Source organism: Ischnura elegans, chromosome X (assembly GCF_921293095.1).
Source record: "Ischnura elegans chromosome X, ioIscEleg1.1, whole genome shotgun sequence".
NCBI lineage: Eukaryota > Metazoa > Arthropoda > Insecta > Odonata > Coenagrionidae > Ischnura > Ischnura elegans.
In genome coordinates, this window is record NC_060259.1 from 92,465,783 (window position 1) to 92,491,675 (window position 25,893).

Below are 25,893 nucleotides of genomic sequence, written 5' to 3' on the forward strand. Positions count from 1 at the left end.
TTCAAGAGCAACTAAAATTAGCCCTTACATCGTCCCAGCAGTGTGGTAATATCTATTCGATGTCTCCTAATGCGACTATTGACGTTGACCCTCGTCAACACCTGTATCATTTTGTAATAAATCAACGATTTGGAAAAACTAAATCCTACTTATCATCTCAAAATCCTAAGTGAAGTCCAGGAAGATACGCCAGAGACAACGGAACCCAGAAAAAGAGCTCGGCAAGAGTGCAAGCTCGGCGTTCTACAACACGAGTGCGTCTGCTTACATTTTTTGATATATCGTCCAGTATTTCTGGAATTTTTACATAGAAACACAAGTAACCACCCCTTCCATTATAAAACCATAACTCATTTCTAGATATGGGCCGAAGATTGCGCAGACAATGCCACCCGAAATGGCGCAAAGGTCACCAGAATGACGATGGTTCCCAGCTGCACGCGGGACTCATCCATTTGATTACTGAAGGCGAGAATTTCATTATACGTTTGATCAATTAATTCCTCACGTAAGAACAAATTTAGTTAACAATTACGGATAAAGAGAACAGGTAATTGGTATCCACTAATTTCTATGTCGGGTCCTCATAATTTTGAAGCGTGAACGCGGTTTATCCTTGGACGTATGCAACACGCGATGGGAAAGTGTCGACCAAAGAGCAGAGATTCAGGGGGTTGCAGCGCATCAAGATGTTTCCTGAATTTCAACTCACATCTTGGTAAAGTAACACATTTTCGAGGAAGTGGTTACCCATGACGCTAGCTACTCAAAACAGTCGGAATCATACAAAATTTTCATTTTATAACTGCGACAACAAAAACTTTTCAAATTCAGTGTGATGTAAATCCACCGAACTTAAATATACGATAACATTGTTGAGGCGATGCCTGGAGGCAAATATATTACAGATATAGAAAACGAGGAGAAATTTCAAACTTGGATAACGAGAATATGAATGAGTTAATATGAAATACGGTATTTATTCAATTGATGGAATAAGCTTACTAAAAATAAAGCCAAATGAGGAGATATGGCCAAATAAGATTATAAATATAATAAAGCCATCAATATTTCGACCTATATGCCCATAAAATAGTAATAAAAATCCAATCTTAACTATGGGTAACTTTTATTCACGGTTGGATAACTGCCAAACCTTTTCATACTGGGCACTGCTGAATGAATAATGTCACATTAGAGTAAATATCGGAGTCCCAGAATTCTAACTCATCAATCAAAACGCAGACATCATACACACAAACTAAAGACACTATGACTCCATCAAAACTAAAACATGAGCACATATCCGTAAGTTGAAGTAAAGGTATACACTAAATTATAAAGCAACTGTTAGACCATTAATTTCATTATATAGGATATTCCAATCAAATTTAGATAATTAATACATCCCACTAAGCAAAATAAATCATACTCAAAACAGTAAGGCTAGCCTTGTCCACTCAACCGTTTTGGAGGACCTTCTTTGAATTTTTTACCCTCCAAAGAAATTCCTTTCCAGATTAATTCCAATTTAGCGTGAGTTTTTTTCCATGATTCTAACAAAATTTTTTTTTCCGCATCCCAGTGTAGAAAAAAATGAATAATGGTTTCGTTCAATCCCAAAATCAAATAATCATATGCTTCCGTCAATAGATCAACCTAAATATGGAGTTTTAAAAAACCTATATGCCTTAGGGAATGAAATCGTATTCGACCTGCTTTCATTCGTACCAACAACCCATACCTGCATGCTCAATTTGCCAATTTAAGGAATCAGACGATACACTTAATCAAACGGAAATATTTTGCAAGTGCTCTTTCGGGCAGTAATGATTCTAATCGTACGTGGAGTGAACAAAGATATTTAGGTATCGCATATCATCGACAAAATATTACCGTCAACCAAATCAATATTTTCTTCTCCACTGTCTCCCAAGCAGATCCAAGCAGTACCGCATTTATTCCTACTCCAGTTACCAAATCTAACACTGTTTTTCCCTACAGCGACTCAAATTTCTATTTCGACAATATCAATATTGATACCTTCAATACATTTATTTTCCATTCTAAATCTAAATCCACAGGGATAGACGAAATATCTTAAGAATGCTAAAACCATCCTATCCTGCTACAACAATGCCTGTAGTCCTTGATTTGTTAAATATTTCACTACAACCTTCCCCACCCTTTGGAAATCATCACTCATAGCACCAATAAAAAAGGTTAAAAATCCAGCGCACCCCGAGGATTACACATATATATCCATTTTATGCTACATCTCCAAGACGCTAGAACGTAGTGTTCATTTCCAAGTTGTTCATTTTCTCTCACGTAACAAAAAATTGATCCATTTCAATCCGAATTCCGACGCAGATTCTTCACCCTGTCGGCACTTCCGAAAATCACCGATGATGTTCGTAATGGACGATATTCATGCCATTCATTTTGATGATATTCGTTCTATTCGACTTCAGTAAGGCCTTTCATCGGGTTGACCATGCTCTTTTACTTGAGAAAATGAGGACGTTGAACTCCACCTGTTCGGTCCTCAACTGGTTACATTCGTATCCATCATCGATAAGCCGTAAGGGACACTTACGGCAACCTTTCCAGCTGGGCCACAGTCTGCTGTGGAGTGCCGCAGGGTTCTGTACTTGGTCCTCTGCTCTTTTCCACTGTCGCCACTGACCTTCCACATACTACATGATTTATGTAGATTAGCTGAAGATATATCGTCACCTTTCCCCTGGTGAAATTGCCGATGCAGTCAAAAAATTTGATGAGTACTTAACAGTCATTTCTGCTTGGTCCCCGCAAAATGACTTTGTTCTAAACACAAGTAAGACCAAAGCAGTAACTATTGGCAGCCCCAAAATCAAAAATAGCTCCCTTCGTATAGTAAATAGCTCAAGTGATTTGTTGATGGCACCTTCATTCGCTACTCCGAGTTAGTTCGAAATCTTGGTATTATTATCAGCTCAAGTCTGTCTTGGTGTCATCATGTTAATTAAATTTCTCGTAAAATCAACTCCATCCTACATGAACGTAGAGTGCATTCAAAACTTCTTCCTCAATACACTAGGAAAATGCTCATTTCATCGTTGGTCCTCCCAGTTATTGATTGCTGCTGTCTAGTTTACAACGACTTAAATGAAGAAGATAACTCCACACTACACCGTCCACTAAATCCATGCATTAGATTTAGTCTTATACTTAGCAGAGATGTCCACATGCCCCCCTACTACGATCAAGTTAAATGGCTCGATATTAACCCGAAGGAAATATTTCCTCGGATTTTCCTTGCACTGACTGTCAAAAGAAAAATACCCTGAATATTTTTACATGTTTTCTGTGAAACCTTCCACTAGGGATACGTGTCCTCGATGTGACCCTGGGTATCTTTCTTTTCCTAGTCATCGCACGACTAAGTTCAAAAATTCTTTCTAGGTTACTGCTTGTCATCACTGTAACAACCTGCGTAAAAACATTAAAAAATTGTTCTTCTTTTGCTATATTCAAGATGAAATATTACAATATGTTATTATCCGACCAATGAATTTTTTTGCTCTGTTATTTTCTATTTCTGTTTCTATATTAAGGAATTAATTACTACATTATTGAAGGTAGTGCAGCAGTGCGCCTAAATACTGTTCAGAACGGGTAAGAAATGGAGTTCACCTATATCTTGATCCCTTCTACGACAATATCGATAATTACAGAAAGAAGGAAGTGGAAAAGGAGCATTATGACGGCAAGATCACTCAATATTTCGTTGCATTCGCTGGGAGCGTAACTGAAATTAGAAGCGATAGCTGTAATTTAGTGGTTTAACTTAGTTAGAGAGAGAGAGAAAGAGGAATGCGACGTGAAAACACGTGAATTATCGAACGACGTTGAGTGATTACCCAAAGAAATTTTGAAACGCTGGAACGTCCCATTTTTTTGTCTATTAATGCAGCAACAGAAACCAACAGCTTCGAGATATCATCTCCAACTCACACACGGTTCGTATTCTTAGTTTCAGAAATACTTAGAAAGTTTTTCATAAATAATTGGATGATAAAATCTCTGTGGTTCTATTATTTTACTTCCTGATTGACAAAGCAGCAATTAAAAATGGCACCTCTAAATCACGGCTGTTACTTTTAGCGAAAGATATTAACAGCTGGATAACACTAAAGAGTGCTATTCTACACGGGGCCGCTCCATTCAAGATTGCGGACACAGACAGTCTGTACGATTTCCTTTCTAAATGCCGTTTTACACGGCGAATTTTCAATCGAATGATCATAAAAATGACTATTATTCACCGTGTAAAACGGAAATTTCTGTCATTTGAATGAAATTTATAGTATGTTCTAATTTGTATGATTGATTCCGTGAATTATATGAGCGCGTGGCGTCAATCTTGCCACTGACGCCACATCAGAATTTTAAAATCACATATAAAAACTTTGGAAGCACAGTGACCCAAACGAATTCTCAAATAATTAATATGTCCTTTGAAAGAACGTAAATGCACACACATCAATTTCAGGGCTGAAATGGGAAAAGCAGTAAGTCAGAAGAAATTGAAATTTCGTTTTTTTTTCAATTGTTTTTCGTTGTTTTACATTCAAATGCCAATGGCATAGACAAGGTAGAAAGTCAATTAGCACAATCCATCAGTTGCTACGATTGACGCAAGATGGCATTTGTTGGAAGTCAATCACGAGTGGAATACAAGTCAGCATAGGCTCTAATGGGATTCAGTCACCCATTGTTTACCTTCCCGACAAGGACAAGTTCACATATGTCCAATGTCATTCAAAGCTGATGGACGAGACGGTGCTTTTAAAGAAAAAGGTTTGTATTTGGATTTGTTCGTATTAATTTTAAGTTGCCACTGAAGGGACCAGACCTTGGGGGAATGAAGGGAAGACTGCAATGACTGAGAGTCAGAAGCATTCTCAACTTTGGAATATTTTGCAGTCGTATGCAAAGAGGAGAATTCCGCATGCGTTGGAAAGTGCACAGCTGGCATTATCATCAGTGAAGAGGGAGAAAAGAAGAGGTCTGAGAACGCTGCCTTGGGCACGCCTGGAAGGATGGGGATGCTTGGAGAAGACGATCCGTCAACGACGCGCGGAGTGCGGTCGGTTAGGAAATTCGAGAGTATTGATCAAAAAGAACCGTGGAAATTATATCGATGAGACTGTTTGGGAATGAGAAGAGTGTGATTGATGGAGTCGAAGGCTTTCGCAAAGTCAATATAGCAAAAGTCCAATTGAGAAGAGGCTTCGAATGCAGCGGTGATATGGTGATGAAGAATAGATAATTTCGTAGCACAGGAGCTAGCTGGAAGGAAGCCGTGCTGCTGGGGTGAGATGAAAGCGATAGTAAATGATAAAAGGTGGTCGTGAATAACACGTTCGAGTATAGTAGAAAGAATGGGGAGGATAGGTACAGGACGACAGTTACTTACATTCTGCTTTATGCCGAATTTTAAAATGAGAGTAACAACTGCTGTTTTCCAGGCTGAAGGAAATGGTCCCACTGAAACGAATCGGTTGAATAATATGCAGAGGGGGATGTGGAGAGTATCAGCGGTTCGGTGTAGAAAGAGTGAGCCGAGGTCGTCACCACCAGAGGCTTTGCTGAGAGGCAAAGATTTAAGGAGGCGTAGAGTCTCCTCGGGCGTAACAGAGACCATGGTGAGTGATTGAGAGAAAACCGGATAAAGTGTTGAACGTTAGATTTGTAGAGTGGAATTGGCGAAGTTTGAATAAAAGTAATTCTCAAAGGCTGAAGATCGTTCAGGCCCCGAGAATGACCCTTGGTCTGATTTAACGATGGGTATTCGGGTTCATTTCCGTTTCGAGTTAAATAGTGACCTGAAGCGTTTAGGGATAGAAGCCATGTCATCTGTAATTGATTTGATGCTATTGCTATAATCGCGGCGTAGGAGATTCCGCGACAATACGAAGGCAAGAAAATGAGGCATATGTGTAGGGATTGGGAAAAAGACTTCCAAAGCTTCCTAGCAGCTCTTTTGTTTTGAAGAACTCGGGAGGTTTCAGGTGTGAGCCACGTGGGTTTTTTCTTCGATATCCTTCGGGAGGGAACAAAATTTCCCGTGACACCGTGCACCGTCATAAAACACTTCCGTAGCGTCATCCGGGGACCCGCTCTCCAGGAGATCCCAGGGAAGGAGGGAGAGGGTGTAGTTGATGGCTTCCCAGTCGGCCTTCTTCCAAGATCTCACTGACCGAGCTGGTGGCGAAGTTTGGGCAGAAGTGCGGCGGAGGAGGGACATGGGAAATGAGAACTCGAGCGAGGAGAGGTCGGAGTTGAGATACGAGCGATTCTCATCTATGCAAAAGGCCATAAGTCGGGCGGTAGCTAAGGCCTCAAGGCTGTAATATTATGACCTGCCTAGGACACAGTCATTACACGGGCCATATGAAATAACATTTCACGCCTAGGGACTTACAAGCGAAATTTACGCAGTGTCATCGATTATATAGCGATTGTTTCATGAAATATATGAATATTGCAGGGGAGCACATGCGGACTCAACGGGTATTGAGTTGATATATGAAAGAAAGACGTCGATTTCATCTGATAATGAGGCGGATAAGGGATACTTGTAATCCGTTCGCAAATGATGATGATATTTTTATTACGTATTTCCGCTCGTCAAAAGAAGTTGTTAATTACCTTGTTAGTAGAGTTATTGGATAGACTTGGCGTTCACTTATAGTTAAAAAGTTAGAAATACTTTTAAAATGGATGCTCTGTTGAAGTGAACGGAGGAACGGCCTTTTATTTGCTTTCTGTGCTACATATGCTGACAGATTTCTTACTTATTTGTTTCAACAAGCTGTAGGTAACTTGAAATGTCCGCTCTGAATTGTTTAGTGTTTTAAGGTCCTCGTTGCATTACGGTTCACGAGGGTGGGTATCAAAAAAACGTAGAGCGAGACATTTTTTGACAGTCAGGCAATCTTCAGTAAGTCGATTTCAAAGAACAAAGTCCGTCCACAAATCAAGGAAAGAATTATAATTTCATATTGATGTTAAAAATGTATACAGCTTCCTAAACGTAAGCCTCTGACAGTAAAATTGATCAATGATACTTTAGATTTCGTACATTAGCTGGATTTTCTGGCTTTTGGGAGCTATTGATTGCACCCATGAGACAGTTGTTACATCATTGGAAGGAAAGGAAGGGGGTTAGAACGACAAGGGGATCTCACGTTCTCACTCTATTCATTACATGTACAATTCACTAATATAAAAATCCAAATTTATCCTTTAATTAGAGTCCATTACGGTTAAGGACCATAGAATTGATTTTTTCTCTTCATTGGAACAAAATACCTTACCAAAAAATGACCAGTGTTTATAAAAAGTTAACCTTTAAACTTTCAATTAAAAAATTTATATCAGTACCAATTATATTTTTCATACTCTCCTGCAGAAAGGGCGTTAAGACTTTTAGCCGGGCCATACGATATGGCCTGGCTAAATGGTTCAATGTTACCTCAGTGCTTGCTACTTCCTAATGCCCGCGTCGCATACTTTGGCGAAGATATAAAAGTATGACACCTCTGAGATACCGAAAATTAATACGAGCAAATCCAAATACAAACCTTTTTCTTTAAAACGCACCGTCGCTCATAATAAATACACTATTTTTAATGAAATTGTTCCGATTGATTCCTCCGTTAATGACCTGGGTGTTACTTTCGATCCCAAACTCATTTTTGATCCGCACCTCAACAATATAAAATCAAAGGCCATGTCAGTCGTGGCAGTTCCATATAGATTCACTACTTTTACCGACCCTATTGCCATGGGAGCTATTTTCACTGAATGCGTTCTCCCAATCCTCGAATACTGCTCCGTAATCTACTCCACTGCCTGTCCCTCCTGAAAATTCTTGAACGCCCAGTTAATTTCTTCATTTCAGTAGCCCGACATCGCGTTCCTCACCTCCGTAATTCTTCTCGCTCTGAAGTAATGTCTGCCCTATCATTGGTCCCACTTAGAAACCTGTGTCCAAAGTAGTCCGCCCTATTGATGGTTTAATTAAGAAATAAATACTTACGTCTCAAGAGAACTTATTCTTACCTTTATCTTCACAAATAGTACGCAGGGATGAAGAGAGTAGATACATGTTTACCAATATGATTTCATAGAAGTTGAAAATGATTAACCTAACACTCCATGGCGTAGCTTGGCTTCCGGGTTGTCCTCCGCACCGATTCATCTTCGTACGAAAGTTTCACACGCTTTCACTGTGCCACGAGAACAGCCGATCACATATGTAAGGCCAAGGACCGTGTGCCCATGGAGATACGAAGCGGAATATAGAGTCAAGTGCTCGTGCGGAGACTCCTACATTGGCCAAACATCACGAGCCTTGAAACTCAGAATGGAGGAACACCAAATGCCCACCAAGAATAGACAATTACGCTCATCTGCCATCGTCGAGCACGTATGGGATGGACCAACGCACAACGTGGACTTGGAAAATGCTAAACTCATCGGTAGAGAGAAGCCTTACTAACCCCGACTCAAACGAGAGGCTATTGAAATAACCAAAACACCTTATTTCAACAGGGAGGACAGCTATTCGCTCCCCAACGCCTGGAAGAAACTCTTACACAAACCGACCAATCAGGACGAACCAGGCCAAAACCAAGGCCTATATATCTAAGACGGGAAAAAACTTGCATCCGACATAAAATGAAAAAATCGATGAAAACTCGAGACAAACAGTGTTTTCGTATTTTAATGTACTTTAGCCCAATCGGACCACTCGCGACTTCGATGTCTTCATAGTTTTAGAGTGCCTTACACGCGGTAACTCGTAGCCTGTCTTCCTAATTCTCCTTCACTATTTGTTAGACTGGAAAGGTTACACTGGTCCCTATACTCTTGTTGAGTCATTTCTTCCCTGACGTCTGCATTTTCACACGATTCGAACCGCTGAAGAGGTGGTTTTCATACTCACAGGCAGCTGGCTACTTACCAACTATAAAGACTGGGCTAAATTTGTATGCGGACGGACGGATGAACTTGCACCCGCGACTGAGAACGCCTACGGCAACGCCGGCGAAATTTTCGTACGAAGCTGAGTCGATGAGGAGGACAACCGGGACGCCAATCCGCGCCTACTGTACCACTCCGAGGAAGCCTCCATCAACATTTCTAACACTTCATGTTCTATGACATTTAACACTAGGTGATAATAAGTGATAGATGAGATGCCCACCAGCACTGCTCCACGAAAGCAATAAAGTGGGCATTAATGGTACTTGCAGTACGGGTCGCATGACCACTAAGGCCTTATAGTATAATTCCGGAGTGATAGAAAATTTTAAAATTGCAATAATTCTTATCGAACTATTTTTCTTGACTGAATACCACGATTTATAGGTGGCCAGATATCCAAAGAAAAATATTATTTCCGGTGTCTCCATTGGGTATGCCCACGGCCGCAGAATGTTAACGACCAGGGTGTGGTTCACAATATTCCAGTTTCAATACTTCCCGGTTTGCCTTGCACCGATATTTGCACCCTCAAATTTTTATAAACCAGGTCAAACGTCTCATGTCTTGCACGCACTTGCAGTATTTAAGTACATTGTCAAGATTAGCTGATATATTTTCAGGATAAATGCAACCTAAAAACTTAATTTTCAGCTATCGATAAGTCAGATACCAAGGTTGACAAAAATTCTCACAAAAAGAAATGATGTATGCACAAATTTTACGATGAAAAAATCACCAAAAACCCTAAAATATTATTTGCTTTGAAAAATCGCCGCATGGGATAAAAATATGCCATCCGCGGCGTTATGTGTGTAAATTTTTTTCAAAACCTATTTGTTTAATCGTCACGTTCTTGTTTCGAAAAGAGAAGTCTAGAATTAATTTAAAGTCACCAAGTACCATCGTCCAACTACATATAATAAAGGTGAGGGCATATTTTGAATTTTCTAGAGGGACAAAAATGTCAGGTCCGCGGCTCGTACTTGTTCGCGTTTCACGTATAACTACCAGTCTTGCAAGCCTCGAGGGCAAAAAGTACCTCTAGAAAGGACCCTGGACGCCCTATCTCAGAGAGCAGGAGGGAGGCCGGCGACCCTAGCCCTCCTGTTTTCCCATTCCCCACCCGAAACACTCTTTCTTTTGCATAAAATATACCTTAATAAATATAGCACCACAAGAGCTTGCTATTGTTGTTTTCATATCCATCTTTTAGGCATAAGCAATAAAGGTGAATCCACTTACTGATTCCATTGGGGTTGTCATGGCAAATGGTACGATTTATTCGGGTTTCCTGCAATAAATGATCTTGTTGTGAGTAAAATTGTAGAATTCTCTCTGAGGAGGATATCGGTAAAGAAAAAATGGGATTATCAACAAACTATTTGCTGCAATACATTCTGTTTTGAAATGTTTCTTCATCAATGCTTCATCTCCTCAAAATCTTATTGTTCTGATTATGTTCAATGCTTTTCCTTTGTTTTCTAGTGACGGGCTCCTGCGATCGCATAAGGCTACGATACCACGGTCAAATTTCAAGATTTTAAGTTAAATTACTTACAACCAAAGATATATGCCGCTTATGGAAGAAGTAACGGGCATCTGTCCACCAGCGAAGGAAAAAGTCTACACCTGGCACCAGAAGTTTAAGGAACTTATGAAGAAGAAAGAAGCTTAGTTTTTATTTGTGCTAATGTCCATAAGCCAAACATGAATTTCCCTTGTAATTAAATATAAACAAAGAAATTTAATGCATTTTTATGACACAAACCTTTTTGAGTAGGACGCGGAAATATTATGATCATGACGTAGGCCTTCTTTATCGTGATAGCTGTATGTATATATAGCCAATTCGTGATAGGTGAAAACTAAATAAACAATAAATTTGTATCGTATATTAGCATCAAACATCACTTGAATTTGGATACTGAATACGGCGAGCACGCACAACAGAAAACTGTCGCTCAATAGCGGAAAAGAATAGCTCAAGAGGATTGCAAAAGGATCACGCCCCATAAAGGTTTACAAACCAAAGAAAAAATAAATACCATTTACTGAAATCCTGTGGTAGTAGCCCTTCAAAATAAATAGTTTATCCAGCAATTTGAGGAAAAATTATTTAATTCAAAGGCAACTACTTGTAAGGAATGGCCTTACTAACATTTTTCATCAAACTAAGGATTTGAAAAATAGTAATTTACGGTTTATCGTTTCATCAAGTCCATATAAACAAAAACAATTCACACCTAAGGACACTTTTTCCAATTGATTTGTTAACTCCATTAATTATCAAACGAAATATGTAAAGACTTTTGAGAGTCTTCAAAGAGCCTTTGAAAAAAACAACTCCCCCTATATCGGCGAATTTTTCCGCAAAATTATGTGTTTTCTACCGCGCTCTCTAAATTACGCTTGAAATGCGAGTCATAAATCACTAATCAAATATTTAAGGCTTTGAAATCAATTTAACAGAGACCAATGTCCTAATTCCTTTTCAAATAAGTAGTGTATCTACATCGACAGCGGTTTTTTCACAGAAACTATGGACACGTCAAATTATCGCTAAATTCAAGTGAATTAAATACAAAATCCAACAATTTAAAAGCTTATGGATGTGGTATATTCACCAACATACTAACTAGCATGCTGCCTCAACAGGGGAGTTGTATATATCTATTGCTTCAAGGTGCCTATTAGAACTACAAATATTTGTGATGTAAAAATCTACATTTCAGGAACACAAAGCAAATGGATCAAAAGACTCCTTAATAACGTCAGAAACGTCACATCGGAAGCGGACGTCTTGAGTGAGGATCTCGAGAGACGGGAATATTATTAAGGACCTGCGCGCGGCCCATGGAGAGAGGCCTCATAAGCCAACGAGAAATTCACTTCCGCTGAAGAAACGACCTTTCAAAAGTCGACCTTTCAAAAAGGCGCATTTTGTCTTCGAGAATCACGTGCGTGAAGAGAAAAGTGTGCGCGATCGACGAGAGCATCCCCTTCAATCACATGCGAGCCCTTTCAGGCTTACAGCTGCGCGACATCAACCTCCGTCACCTTCGCGAAGGCAGTTTCGATCACGACGGGGAGGCCCAAACTTTCACTGCGGCTGCGGGCCAAGCCAATGACCGCCGCTCACTCACAACATCGATTTCAGAGTCAGAAAAGAACGATTCCGTGACGTGCCACTCCTTCCTTGGCAGTGGAAGTTCAAGACACAAGAAAATGTCCCTTTTCTGGAGACTAAAGAGACCGTGTGAGACTTGTTGTACCCAGTCTGGCGAACATGTTCGTTCTACATGTTGTACCGTCTCGTTACCCAGAGAACATTGATGATAGTTCAATAAAAACTTCTTTTACAGTTTAATGCCATTCAATACCACAACACTCCAGCAACAACGTCAGTGCTCTATATAGAGATCAAGTAAACGAGAAAAATTGATTGAGTTGGTCCGACTAGCTGGACCCGCTTGATGCCATAAAACACCAGCCTCCATGAAACAAACCGACACCGAAACACCGTCCAAAATGCTCCGCCGCTTTTTCGCTTTCTCCTGCGCAAGGAAGCGAGAAAGAACGTAGCCTAAGGAACGCGGACACTGTAAAGAGAAGCTTTCCGTGGAAACGACAACATAATGCTTTCAATGGAAAAAAGAAAAATAACAGTGTATTTACATCATGTAACTTATTCAAAATTTTGATATAAAATATGCCAGGGTTTTTATGTCACTCTAACTGCTCCATCATGATAAAACCTTAAAATTAAAAAAAGTATCAACGAAAGGTTGCAGCCATTTGAAATAAGACCGATTCAAGCAATAAACAACACCAGCAAAGTGAAATTACGACCTTCAAACCCTTTCAGTAATTTATGATAGCCAGCAAGTTATACGCTCAATCTCTCGCATTATCAAATATGTATATCTTTTCAATTAAAAAAAAACTTTTAAATTGACCGGTGCATTACACCTAAGGTCTTTACAGACAACTGCGTGCACGAGTTATTGAAGGGCGTGCGCGTAATAATGCATGTTACGCACCAAAGAATACACCCCTAAGCGTTAGATATGATGTTCCCGAGTGGATAACTGAACGGTGATAACCAGCAACTATTCCATGAGCTAGAATCTACGGCCGCTTCACTCGCATATACCTCATGAACATTATTCACTCGTAATCGTTGAAATATTCTTATAGGTAGTGTTTAAGTACATCATGCATACGCACTGGAACTTGGAAACATTATGTAAAACGTACAGATATATACGAATTTCTTTCGTTCGCATTTTTACTCGCACTTCACTCATTCGTGCACACACCATAATTGTAAGTAAAGTGTCACGTGTAGGTAAACCTTACATGTAATTCACTGGCTATAAAAAACAGTACAACTTCAATAATGCACCCAAGTGAACAAGCCAGCCAGGCCAACAGACCGTTCGCGATGCACTACTCATGTATCAGCTGGAAATGTTCATATATATGTACAGAAGGCCCTTTCCAACATTTGGCCGTAACTCAAGTTCGAGAATTTTACCTGATAATTTTCTCGGGTGCATTATATGCGTGAGATAAAAACGAAATGACCATATCCGATGATAAAAAGCAGCAGAGTTGTGTTATGTTGACTGCACCACATGCTCATCTTCCAAGTTTACCCTCCAGGAACGGATCTGAGTCTATATTTACGAACGACACGCCAATTCGCACCAGGTAAAAATAAGTCAAAAAAGTCGCCACTAGCGTTGGGTTAAAGAGTTCATTTTGATGAACCGTTCGTTTTGATCCTGTTCAGTAAAAAGAACAGTACAAAATATCTAATCATGGCGAACAGTCAATAACATTCAGGTATAAAATACTGTTTATCGGCCGTTGAGAGTACATGAAAGCTTAGTGTGGTATCATATGGTTTGCGCACAGTCTTAGTAATTTCAAGAAAATTCAGTTCCGGGTCTTTACTTGGTTATCTGTTTGCAGGAAAATAACTGATGTACACTTGTAGAATAAGCCAAAATTAATATTTATCAACCTATCGTCTGACGTTATTCAAGTATTTAGCACCAGAAAAGTTTTCAAATGCTCCTCTAATGGGCAACTTAGACTTTCATACAGAGCTAACTGATCTTTATAAATATTTTTAGTATAAACGTCATTTGTGAATCTCTCTTTAAGACTCCTTGGTAATATAAATTTTTTTTCCTCTTTAGTCTGTGTCAGTTTTTGTTTCCTAAAATCATTAGTTCAGACCTCTTAAATCAACGTAGGGTAAAATATAGATTTAGTTAAAAGTTAATATCATCACAAATAATTTAATAAAGACATATATAGTGAATATAACATAGTTAAACCATTTCTGGGTAACTCATTTGCTGAAACTGATTTTCTGCATTAATATAACTAATCAAAATAAAGTTTTAACCTAATATTTAAAATCTTTGAATCATAGCACAAATTACGAACAGATAATACACCCGTAAATTGACCGCGAACTTGAACCATCGCATCCTGTTCATCGAACGCAAATTTTCAAATGAACAAGAAATGAATGTGAACGCGAGATTCCAAATGAACGGCCAGGGGAAACGAACAGCCTCCGAAAAATGAACACCCTGAGGAAACGAACGCCAAAAAGGAACCTAATATCTAGAACACCAGCTCGGAATATTAGGGCGTTCGAACCGTTCAGCAGCTAAACTTTTCGTATTCGTGGACGGAGTGGAATGATAGAGGATGGGGAGGGGCTCGGTCGTCTATGACGCACTTCGGTGGGCTTGGATGGTCTGCATCGTAACCACCATCTGCTGTAGCCACAACGCACTTCCCGAAGTAAGCTGCAGTTCAAACTTGGTGACCATATCTGTTGGACCGGATACATTTTCGAACCGGCTCATTTCAGTGAACAGTTCATGTTGGTAGTTCGGTTCTTTTTTGCCCATCCCTAGTCACCACGATTAGATCAGGTTCTCAATGCGCGCGCTCTGAGCCGCGGGTGGGCGCGAATGTGAGCAGGACGATGGCTAGTACAATGGAAAACGAGAGTCGGAAGGGTTTCCTCGGAATCTTGCACCACTTACTCCCGAACACTGTATCAACGACGAAGTGGTCGATGAGGCAGGTGGGAATCTAACATTTCTCCTACTTCTCAGCATATAGCAGAAAATCGAGTCAGATGAGCTCCGAAGTACCGAAAAAACAAAGATACTTAACTTGGCCAAATGTCATACACGCACCTACCAAGTTCGACGCCGCCAGTACTAAGGAACTGCGACGAATCAACTTTATATTCCATCACTGGCGCAATTCATAAGATAAAAGTAACTAAAGGGCGGACATTTACAGGTCATTTTTTCCGATTAAAGGTACGTTTTCCGAGGAGCGATTTTAGCGATGATCCTAGCGCCCTGATTAAAAATGGAAGTGGAATGGGATGTAGGAATGGAAAGAGCCCGGGGATTTACAGCCGGAGAAAATTTCGCTGAAGTCGAGTAGAAGTTTCAAGTTACTTGAGAACAATGGGAAGCGCTCCCCCCCCCCCCCCTATCCTTCTTACAAGCTCCCCCCTTTCACGTGACATGCCTTCCAGGTCTCCAATTTTTGAGACACGCTGATAGGATAAGTCAACTATGTTCTGTGCTCTTCGATGACTACCAATAACTTCCCGCAATTAGTGTTTTACCTCCGTATAATTTCAAGAATAGGAATGCACACCAAATATTAAGTATGGGTCCAAATATGACGCAATTTCGACATGAGTTAACTTCGTTAATCATGGTTCCGTCACTTTTATTCATCGATTTATCAATGAATCATTAGTTCGTATTTTAGACCGCACCCAAAAAGCGATGAGTAGTTTTCACTACAACAGCATAATTTTGTTTGAATTAGCATAAAAGTATGAACATTGTTTCCACCGATGCCTCCAATTATGAAAGTAATAAAGATTACATGCAATAAGTAGAAAAAGTAGGTATGTGCACATTAAGTTGTATTCTACACGTTAGCACACATGTAATTGTGCGTCTTATATTTTCGATTTTCTTCCATACATGACAGTTTAGAAATTGACACATGGCGATTTTAAAAAAAAAGTTCTGACTCAATCTAGTCAATATACGACATTTTCGGATTCAGCGCACAAAAAATATGGTATTCCATCAACAGAACTTAAAATATATGTAAGAACCGTAAAAATGCAGGCATGTGTTATTAAAATAAATAAAAGGGGACAGAATGCAAACTCAAACTGCACAAATCAATTAGCTCGCACGTTTCTGCCTAGAAAAAAAAAGACTTCACAAAATTTCATGTTCTTACACGCTCCTCCAGTGCTCCCGTTCGTATTCTCTCCAGTGCCTCGCTGTTAGGAAGGCAGAGTTCCTAAACACCCAGAGAATACTCTCCATCCCCACCACGGCCACTACCCTCCCATGCTTTCGCAGCCCCCCTGAGCGGATGAGTCGTTCTAGTTCCCCAACTCGCCGCTCGCGACCTCCTCCGACGGGTCGTGTTTTTGTCATTATTATAATTATTTGCTTTATTACTCTACACCTGCATATACATTAGCTTTAAAAGACTCATTAGATTGGTAACTTAGCTAGAATTCTTTAGTCGTGACTTTTTTCCAAAAATAATATACATTCAATTAATTACAACATGTAAAACTTACAATATCCAATTTATGTCAATTTAGATAAACTATGCAGAAAAAATGCAGTGTTATATATTAGCGAAGGTTTCACGACGTTAGTATCGTAATCGTCACTCCAAATAGGAAAATCGTTTAACGGGGCAATCAACTTTCGCCCTAAGGCACCGCTCGAGAGGCCAACAATAGCCGCGTATCCGCCAAATAGTAGCTGGGGTCTGGTCGACCGCGTGCGCGCACGATGGAATTATATCAATCAGTTTGTAACATTTCAAAAAAAAGCAACATAAAATTTTTTGCAAACACTTATTGTTGCATAACTAATTGACTTAACTCCATCGTGTTTAAACTCCTTTTCCATGAAATCGCAGGTAGAAATGAAAACTGTAATAAAAAATTACAAATTACGTCAACTTATGTGTGATAATTTTTCAGAGATTCATGACTTACTATGCAAGCGGTCGAACGACCCCGGCTATTGTGTGACGGACGGCAGTTGGGCTCTCGTCCGGTCTCTTGCCCGCCTTCCCAGTTTGTACAGACTATAGGAGGAAAATACAGCAGAACAGCGCATGAAGTCTATCGCGATCACCGCTACAGTCGTTCCTAGGAAAACGTTCCTTAAGATGAGGCATCACCCCCACTCCAACAGTCTTCATTTCATGCCGTCTAGATTACGTTGTTGAAACTTACAGGTGTATAGAGAGTACCAGATCAGGGGCGCAGCTAGGAATTGAGGCTGGGGGGGTTTAGGTGCAACTAATACCGGGGTGTGTGGGGGTATGGAATACCCACCAGGATAAACGGTAGGTGCGAGATTTATGAATTGCGGAATTTTAAGATAAACTGTTCAAAATGGTGAGTTTTACGGCTTTCTGAGGGTTATTTTATTAATCCTTACACTGTTCTATTAGTAATATAAATCCAATTAAGTAAAATGGATCAAACTTAAAAATTTCTCTGAGCCCTGGGGTTTTAACCCCCAAAACTCCCCCCTCGCTGCGCCACTGTACCAGACATTAAAGATTCCAAACAGGATTTTCTCCGAGGTATTTTTCTTATGAAGCATACAAGTAAATGCAGACGAGGGTATTCTCTATATATCCTGGTTACTTCATGATGATGACCAAAGTTCTAATCCGAGTAATCTGCCACCGAGACAAAAAATACGAGCGGTCGAGAGAGAGAGAGCAAGGCTTAATGGTTAATCGGAAAAAATGACCGCGTCGAAGTGTGGCGGGATGTAAAGATTGTTCGATGACACAGGTGGAATAGGTATAATCTTAAGGTTACTACAAATAATTCCCAGACTGGAAGGAGAGAGGCCAGCATCAAGTACAAAGAGAAACCATCGAAACAATTTGAATGCCATGAACAGTGTTGGGAAATTATCGACTGGCAACCTAGCTGAGGGGAGGAAAAGAATCCTCAAGGTTCGCTCTGTTGAGAACAAATCTCAGTAACTGAAAATGTATTACATGTAAAAATTTTCAGTACTTAGAACAGTAATCTAACGGATATAACAAACTGCTGTAAAGAGCATACTCAAAGCACTCCGATAAATCAGGACATAATAGCTGAGTGCAGACTAAAAATATTCCTCGGCCCACACCCCCTTCGCATGTCACACCCTAAACCAGTCGGGAGGAAATCGACGGGGAATCCCCACATCTTTTTTATTGTAAAATCGCACTTGTACATTAAATTATTTCCATAACTGCGCTGCATTTAAAAATAATTTTAAATTCATTTTTCGAAAACATCATCTTCATCTCGCACCAAAGCAATGCACTGAACATGAATATTCATGGTTTCAATATCATGATTTTTCTTAATACCACTACACCAAAAAATAATACCGGATGCCATTGAAAACACTGACTGAATGACAATGACTACGTGAAATACATTCAAACGAAATATATTCAACACTAGAGTCGAGTGCGCGATTAAATTGAGCTTTCTCGAATGCCATATACTATCCCAAATGGCTTTACCATCGCATATTCCTTTCAAGGCCTGGTTACACAGTACATTAACCCGTACGTGCTAATGCCTAAATGCACGAACGATTTTGGGGCACAGGGACGGAAAATTTAAGATTGCATGAATCAAAGTAGAACAAGTTCAATTTTCTTTAGAAGCATTTGCACAAGTTGAGTGATAACAGGGTGCATTTTGCGTTGATTCCGGAGTTCATAAATTTACACATTGACTCGTATGCGTCTTGTACCGTGTTATTGAGCCGTAAAACGACATCAAAAGAAATTCTACACACCCACTGCCATTAAACACTAAAAAAGCAGGAGCGATACCGATATTTTGTATCCTATTATTTAGGCGCATTTAAGGTGGACAACGCCCATTCAAAATCAAAATGATAAATCCACAGTACTATGACCTTTGAATGAATTTTAATAATCAGTGACTTTCTGAGAGATGCACCTAAGGAAAAGCTCCAAGTACACAAAAAGTAAGATTAAAAATATGGTAAGACATGTAAGCAATGCAAAATTTGAGATATTTTAAATTAAGAAAATATAGATTCGTTATCAAACTAAATATCCCCATTTTAATAATTTTTTCCTGCATAGATACATTCCCAAAATGAAACCTCACGAACTTACCAACTGGGATACACATTCTTTGCCATGGCAAACAATTACCCGGAACTGAGAATAGAATCACAGTCATTTGGCTTTCCGGGCCATTTTTTAGACCGCTACGCTACCCCATTCCTTGATTCCAAAGATAATTAATAATAATACCACAGCCGTCAACGCGGCAGAATTGAAATACACCTCACAGTCGGGTGTCAACAACACTATCACAAGCAGTAATCTAATTCATAAAATTTGACGAGCGTAACGTATTTCGTATCATTAACAAGTGCGCGAGGATATAAACAGAAAATGGAATGTAGATGACTTCGCATCATTAAATCTGAAGCAACAAAAGAGTAAATTGCACGGAATACACATATCTGTAATGTATTCTCCACGGTTAACTTCACATGCTGCTAAACAACATAATATTAACAATAATACAAATTGGCAACGTTGATGTTAAACTGATAGCAAAGTAATCCTTAGTAATTTAAGGACCATATAGTTAAAGGTGGACAAAATAAATCTTAAATTTAGTATATTAAATAAACATACAAGTATGCAAGACAGAAAAATATCAATTAATAGGAATGCACAAAAATTATAACGATTCCAATCATCCACACAAGAGAATTATCGCCATCTACCAAAAATAAATTATAGATGACAAAAATTCATTAATCCTGTTGGGTCTCATTGAATACAAATCCAGATATCCGTGACTGAGAATTGCTTTGATTAAAACAAACGGGCTACACTCACCTATATACCGTAATCCATCACATTCGACGTACAATGAATACTCCCAGGATCGATCCAGATTTCTTCCATAACGAATTATCACCACCCATTCCTCAGTCTGACCCTGACAACACTCTGCCATCAGTAACACAAATAGTATCACACCGTACCAACACTTATTAGCACTGAAGCTACCTCATTTCGCAGATATAAAGCACACAACACTACTATTTCACCAACTAAATGATTAACGATCGATAACCGGCCTTGTTACCATTTCCTCACTGACCAATGTTACCATGTCTCTACCGTAGGTCCCTTGAATTTTTCCGTTTACATGCCGAAATCCAAAACCGTTCCTCATCTGACTATTCTCGCGACACCTGTGTGCAATATAGTACACTAAACCTCCATAAATAGCGATCCTCGTGCAAAAGGCGCCGAACCGAGGGGACGGGACGAACGCCGCTAATGTTCTCTTGCGGCAATATTATAAACCATCAGCTTGGAGGCGTAGCCCCCATTACGAAGCGCGGGACATTCGCTTCAAATTGCATTCTTGTGGCATAGTTCAATAAGGTTTGGCCTTTATATTTTAACGCACGCGTCATTTCATGTACCAATTTAATTTGAAATACTAATACATTAGGGAAAGAATTAGTATCATTTACGATATGTTTTACGCAAATATTACCAGAAAAAATAAAAAGATTTGTCGCTTCACACAATTATTATGGTTGAGGTCAAGAAATAATTTGCACGGCGTACTCAATGTGCCATTCCGTAGATGTCTAGAGTATGTCTTTTTTAGTGACAACTCTTATTGTATATGTCCAGTGCAATTAGCCAAACACGCCCTAATCTATAAAAAAAAAATGTGTAACTGAAAAGTGGGTTCCACATTTAGTTGACACCACGAGCACAGACAGCTCTTTGGAGAACAGTAAGCACCCAGTGTTGCTAAGCTTCCACTCCGCCGGCATGCATCCTCCCAGCGTATGCAACTACCCATAACAGAGCCAAAATGGCTTGGTCCGAAAAGGAAATCGGGATCTCACGAAAGACGGCATAAATGAAGAAATGTTTTGCGTAAACTTAAATATCTTTGCTGCAATATAATAGGAAAATTCTTTCGTTATCGTATATATGTACTTATTAAATATGCACAAGCTGATTACTGAAAAATCTTTAATATAAAAATTAACAATTTAGTGAAGGATAATAAAATTTATCGCCAATTCTGAAAATTTCTAATCCTTCCATATTATGTAATAATATTTGGCTCTGGCTACTATTCCATGAAAGGTGATGTTGTATAAGACAACGATAGGTTTTTCTACCTCAGTCTTCTTGATAGTTGAATTTTTAATTTCGATGTAATGTACAAAACATTTTACTTGAGCCCAAACCATCTCAACGGGATTTAACTCGCAATGATACAGTGGTAGCCTTAGAACTCTACAGCCATATTTCTTAGCTAATTCATCAATCTCATTTTTTCCGTACTTGGTTAACCATAAATAAAAGATCTCTTTTCAAGCTGTCCTCATCAAAGCTAATTCCTTTACCAGTATTGTCCTCCATCTAGTGATTGGCAAGGATTCAAAGATAAGAGGCATGATCTACCAATATGAAAAAGCCTTCGGCTAGGTTAACTAGACTTGAGGGCTCAAACCATCTCTCTTAACATTCGACATCAATTTCATCATACCCATCCATCGAGTTCAACCAATTCTTCTTGCATAGAAACACATGCGATGCTTCTTTCATGAGACCTTTTTTCACCCGTGCTTGCACAATTGCAAATTGTCCTCTGGAAATGGGGGCTGAATGCCGAGTACTAACAGTAAGTCCAGCAAGGAAAGTCTGACACGTAGTTTCTATTTCTGTCACGGCAAGCAAGGGCGAACCCAGGACCATAACTTGGGGGGGGGGGGGAGGGCAAGCATTGGTTTTTCAAGTTATAGGTAAGATTTAAGCATGAAAAAGGTGAATGAAACCAAAATTTAAAAGAAATTATAACAGCTCTTTATGAGTTTTTAAAATTATTTGCTTGAAAAAATATTATTTTCCTTAAAGACACATGCAATTTTTGCTTCTAGGAGGGGGCTGGAGGAGGCAGCTGCCCCTCACTGGGAACGCCAATGGTGGCAAGTCTATTTTTTTCTGCTGATTTTCCAACATTAATCCAGGTTATGTCTGTGAATACAATGATCCTCTGTTCGCGACAATATTTGTTAGGGGCCTAAAATAACACTGAACATCAAAAAATAATTTTTTCTCGAGCCCTGGTACCATTTCTGCTGATTCTAATGTAAAATGACCTCCTGAATCCGAATATGGCATCCATTTTCCTCCATCACCCACCATTTTTGGGGAAATCCCCCCTCTAATTTTCATCACTTTTGCAGTAATTTGGAGGAATGAAAAGGATTTTATTAGCATTTATATTTCTTATTAGGTTTTTGAGAGGTGAAAAGTTGTAAGACATGATAATTAATGGTAAGGATGTAGATTTGGGGGGAATAGTTTCCGTTAATGATTTTAAAAACGCATTAAAAATTATCAACCTTTCATTCCTTTGGCAATTTTTTCACTTATTTTCTTCACTTTTCAGCACCCATTTCATTTTCCCCTACCCAAAATATCCAAGAATAATGGAAAAATATATCAACAGCTCATATTAGCATTAATAAAAATATTTAAGAACACGGCATAGAAAAAATAATGAAAATTTGTGCCAACAGTTCAGAAGGTACGCTACCATGCTGGCGCCCTCAATACCACACGCGCATCAACAAAGAGAAAAGTAACAAATGTGAATAGCAATGAATAACATAAGTAATTTGGTATTTGATTTCCCTTTATACACTGAGGTAGAAGTTTATCATACAAAAACCAGCAGTAGGCCTAATATACATACCAACATGCCTGCATTTAATTTCTATGAAAATATCCTCTCCTTTGGTGATATCTTCATGTAACCGTTCCCAATTTTAATTTGAAACTGCTCCAAAATATTCTATGAAAAGTTCCAGGTGTGAATGAAGGAAATGCATTTTTAGTGATATGTTACACCCCATGGTTTAATATGCTGACAGCAATTCCTCGACATGGGCAACATAATCATCTCTTCTTTGTCACCCAAAAAGTTCTAACACACGTTTCAGAATCCAGAGCAAGCTCAATTTTCTTTATGATTCAGGTGTTTCATCAACGTCGAACCTTGGAAAAATTTACTTTTCTGGGGGCCCACGAATTTCTTCCTTGGTTTCAGCCTCACTAAAACGAAGACTTTAAGTTAAAAATTGAAATTCAGCTCCTGTCTTATCGATTGCTTTCACACATATGTCCTAATTTGATGTGCAATGGTGGCAAGTGAATATTTTCTGCCGGAACTAGGGAAACATGAGCGACATTTTTATAACCATGAGTGAAGCTTTCTCGCAGAGGCCAATTCCGTAAGATGTAATGTTTTTCTCGGGTGCGGCTGTTGTATTCACAAAGGAAGCAGTTCAGAAGCAGCAATAGTAGTTTGACCAAGTATTTCGTCAAATTACTGTAACAAGTGGTACAGCAAACAGTTAAGAGCATAATCCAAGTCCTGACCGCCAATTTGGCAGAGTAAAATTTATATGCAGTTTTAAGAATTAAAGAAATAGGTTATTGTTGCGATGTTTAAGTCAATTCACCGCAAACATAGCAGAAGCGATGAGGATGATTTTTACACACGCGTAACATAGTTACACATTAAATCACAGTAATAATCACAACTGAAGCCCACATACTGATATGTATTCACTTGGAAAAAGCCGGAGTAAAAGAACTTTTACTGTTTTGCACAATTGAAACTACTTTGAAAAAAGGATCCTTGTCCAGAACACCGATAGTTGACTCTGCGATCACGAGAGGTATACGAGGGAAGGTGACTACAACTTCAATATACATAATTGATTTGAGTGGCTGATACTTTATGGAACTCCATGATTAAGGAGAAAGAATACTTTTTAACTCCAATGAGAGTATAAAAACCTCAATCTTATATTATTTGTATAAATAGAAAGTATTACACAATTTACGGAGACTAATTCCCCCCGAATCTACCTCTCTACCATAAATATTAATTTTTTAGGATTTTGCTCCCCTCAAAACCCCTAGAAAAAATTCAAATGCTAAAATAACCCTTTAAATTCCTCCAAATGACCAAAAAGTGATAAAAATTGTAGGGGGGAGCTCCCCCAAAAATGGTGGGTGATGGGGAAAAACGTAGTTCATATTCAGATTTAGGTCATTTTACATAAGAATCAGCAGGAATGGTGTCAGGGCCGATTTTCATGCCGCCTAGTGTAATTAGCCGCCAACGAATAATTTCCTTCCTTTCAATAAGGATGCTTCTTCTTCTTCCACATTTGTACCCGCATGCATTAGTCTTCCGAAGCCTAAGCCCTCAAGACGATGATATAAGTAGTCCTTTTGAAATCTCACCATCCATATTTACCAAGCTAAAGATCGATTTTAAAGTCCACGGAGTATTTTCCAGGAAAGATTCATTTGCCTTCCTTTAAAATACTGATTCTCACAAAATTGTCGAAAATCACTGTTCTCGAATTTCTGTAAGGGTCTATTTTTTTTAGTTTTTGAAGCTATCATAAATGAACCATGGGAACCTTTTCGCACTTTATATACGGTAGACCCAGTTGCCTTTCTCGAAGTTTCTCAGCAGGCTTCAGTGACGCTGAGAAATTTTGTGAAGTACGAGAAAACGTTGATCACCAACTCACTTTTGTAGCTTCTGAGCTTCTCACCTATTCTCCTCCTCTTCGTATCTGACATAGTGATAGGGTATGTTACAGCAGAGACAGGTATAAAAAACACCACAGAACTCAAACTTATACTATACCACACAACACTCGTTCACTCCAAAAAATGCAACTACAAAGCGAACCCCTTTTATTAATGCTAATTCTTCCCCTGGCCCCTTGGCTGGGGTCACTTCTCGTGCAAATGTTTTATGGTACCCTATGAATGGAACTTGAGGTAAAATGCAGAGTGCCCTTTTGTAAAAGGCATGCATTGGAAGGGGTAGTGCTTTGCACGGATTATGAGATATTTTATCTCTATTTCTATTTGGATCCCGGGGATCGACAGAAAGACCCAAAGCGAAATTTGCGTCTTGTTTCCAAGCCTCTCATGTTTCAATGTACGTATTGAAATAAAAACATTGCTTTTAAAACGTATGAGTATTCTCAGTTCAGGATATTTAACAAAGGAGTACATATGTCCTAGTATGGATTGACAAAAATCTCCTTTTCCACTCAAAAATTTTCCCACCACATGCAAGGAGTTGGCAAGGTAAGGCGATAAGGTTGACTATGTACATGAAAATTTGGATATTTGTAAGTTAAAAAGTAGTCACCTACTAACTTATATTTCTTACGTCATAAGTCCCTATATGCTGCGTATCAATTTAATTTAAACTTTTTATAATTTTATAAATTTAAATTTGAAGAAAACTACAAAGTTATTTTTAGTGAAAAAATCATTTACTTATCTTCATTTTGAAGGGAGTTACCTTCTTAAGAAAAAATTGTGGATCAGGGCATTGCAAGTGAGCAATTATTCAATCATGGTGCACGAAATCTTTACATGCAAATATGTACCTCTCGAACCCGGGCCTACGTGGAAAAAAGCCGTGACACTTTCTCTACCTTACCTATATAGTTCCAGAAAATAACATTGGCATCAAAATCCTGGACATAACTCTCGCAATGTCTCCTTGTAAGCTTTGTGTTATTAGCCAACGTGTTTTCGCGCACTTGAAAATTTTCACTTTTTATTTAATCACAACTTTGTTATTAT

At 39.0% G+C, this 25,893-nt stretch overlaps 1 protein-coding gene across 6 annotated transcripts in view; it reads right to left on the reverse strand.

The window, feature by feature from the left end:
- Positions 1–20,429, reverse strand: part of LOC124170851 — an 83,777-nt gene extending 63,348 nt beyond the window's left edge. For 5 of the 6 annotated variants that reach the window (XM_046549854.1, XM_046549850.1, XM_046549853.1 and 2 more), the window contains exon 1: positions 20,056–20,137. Coding sequence is in view for 1 of the 6 variants with exons in the window: in XM_046549852.1 (XP_046405808.1) it covers positions 20,056–20,176 (121 nt within the window). In the remaining 5 variants the exon portion in view is untranslated. Of the gene's footprint in view, positions 1–20,055 lie in introns of all 6 variants that reach the window. The other variant, XM_046549852.1, reaches the window with a different exon arrangement.
- Between the last annotated feature and the right edge of the window lie 5,464 nt (positions 20,430–25,893).